This window comes from Octodon degus, unplaced genomic scaffold (assembly GCF_000260255.1).
Source record: "Octodon degus isolate 3935 unplaced genomic scaffold, OctDeg1.0 scaffold00010, whole genome shotgun sequence".
NCBI classification, from domain to species: Eukaryota; Metazoa; Chordata; class Mammalia; order Rodentia; family Octodontidae; genus Octodon; species Octodon degus.
Window position 1 is genome coordinate 4,931,327 of NW_004524586.1, and position 1,558 is coordinate 4,932,884.

Genomic DNA, 1,558 nt, shown 5'->3' on the forward strand with positions numbered 1-1,558 from the left:
AAAAAAACACCTACCCCTTTTCCTTTTAATGAAAATGCAGCTTTGGAAGCCCAGCCTAGTAGCACATCCTTGTCATCCCAGTTACTGGTGAATGAAGGCATGAAGGGGATCACGAATCCAAGGCCACCTGGGCATCTTAGGGAGACCCTAAGTGGTAGAGTACTTGCCCATCCACACATGAGCTCCTGGTTTGGTTCTTGGCACCACAAAAAAAAAAAAAAAAAAAAAAAAAAAAAAAAAAAACTACTAATTTCATTTTTTAAAAAAAAAAAAAAAGGCTAAAAAATTAATAAATAGAGCATGGTGGCATGGGCCTTAATCCCAGCATTCAGGGGGCTGAGGCAGGAGACTCCAAGTAAATTCAAGGCCAGCCTGAATATATGGTGAGATCCTGTCTGAAAGAGAGAAAGAAAGAAAGAAGTCTTGGTCAACCATTAAATCAATCGTGGTATCTTGAACGTGGTCAAAGCGTATTTCCTCTCCCACTAACCCCTCGGAGGAAATCTTCCCCTAGTGGCTGAAACATTCTTTAAAAACTTTCCAGGTCACAGCCCCTCCCAGACCTGCAGCAACGCCCGCGCCGGTGCCCGACTGCCAGCGCCAGTTCCGGCAGCCGCCCGCTCCGGCTTTCAGTCAAGAAACAGTCATCGCGGCCTTGGCCGTTTCCACCTCGGCTGTCCTGCCACCGCAAGACACGCTCCCCTCTCCTTTACATCCTTGCCAGCCTCGTTTCCCTGATGCGCGCACAGGCTCTTAGCCTGGCTCCCTCTCTCTTCCACCCTCGCTTGACGCTGGGACTGTGATCTCAAAAGCGTAAATGCTAAAAGCAGACGAATTGACGTGCGGAAGGGAGGGGTGTGTGGGAGTGTTTGTAAGCGTCCGTGCCCGTGTGTGGAAGAGACCAACGCGGTCCGCCAGGGTGTGCAGCTTCCGGAATGCCAGTCGCGCGCTGCAGAGCGAGCCGGGGTCCGCTCCTCTGGGCGCCCGCGGGGACAGCAGGCGCACTTACGCGGCTCCGACACCGCCAGCTTCGTTCGTGACCCGGGCCTTGCAGGCGTCCCGGCCCTCAGGAGCACAGCACCCCCGACCCGGCGCGGTGGAACGGCCCGCGCGACGTCACCCATTGTTTACAAATTAACCCGAGCCGGCAGGATTCCGGCTCCCGGGCTGCAGGCGGCGCGCGGCGCTAGTACTCGCCGCCCCGGCTCCCACGTCCCTGGCCCCGGCCCGGCCCGGCCCGGCCCGCTCCCACCTCCGCCGCGCTCCGCCCGGACCGCGGGCAGCCGAGTCGCCGCCGCCACCGCCGCGCGCAGCACCCGCACTGCCCGGGCCAGGGGCCATGCCGTGCCGGAGGGAGGAGGAAGAGGAAGCCGGCGAGGAAGCGGAGGGGGAGGGAGAGGAGGGCAGCTTCCTCCTGCTGGAGCAGTCGGTGACGCTGGGGGGCTCGGGAGAGGTGGACCGGCTGGTGGCCCAGATCGGCAAGACGCTGCAGTTGGACGCGGCGCGCGACGGCCCGGCCTCCCCGCGCGCGCCCCCGGGGCCGCCGCTGCAGCCCCCG

General features: G+C 60.6%; 1 protein-coding gene across 1 annotated transcript in view; it reads left to right on the top strand.

Moving 5' to 3' along the window:
- The first annotated feature begins 1,275 nt into the window (after positions 1-1,275).
- The window catches only part of Frat1 (FRAT1, WNT signaling pathway regulator), a 2,386-nt gene continuing 2,103 nt past the window's right edge, over positions 1,276-1,558 (top strand). Inside the window, 1 exon segment of the mRNA XM_023708782.1 lies at positions 1,276-1,558. This exon segment is cut by the window's right edge and continues 567 nt beyond it. Within this exon segment, the coding sequence (XP_023564550.1) occupies positions 1,340-1,558 (219 nt within the window). The 5' untranslated portion in view covers positions 1,276-1,339.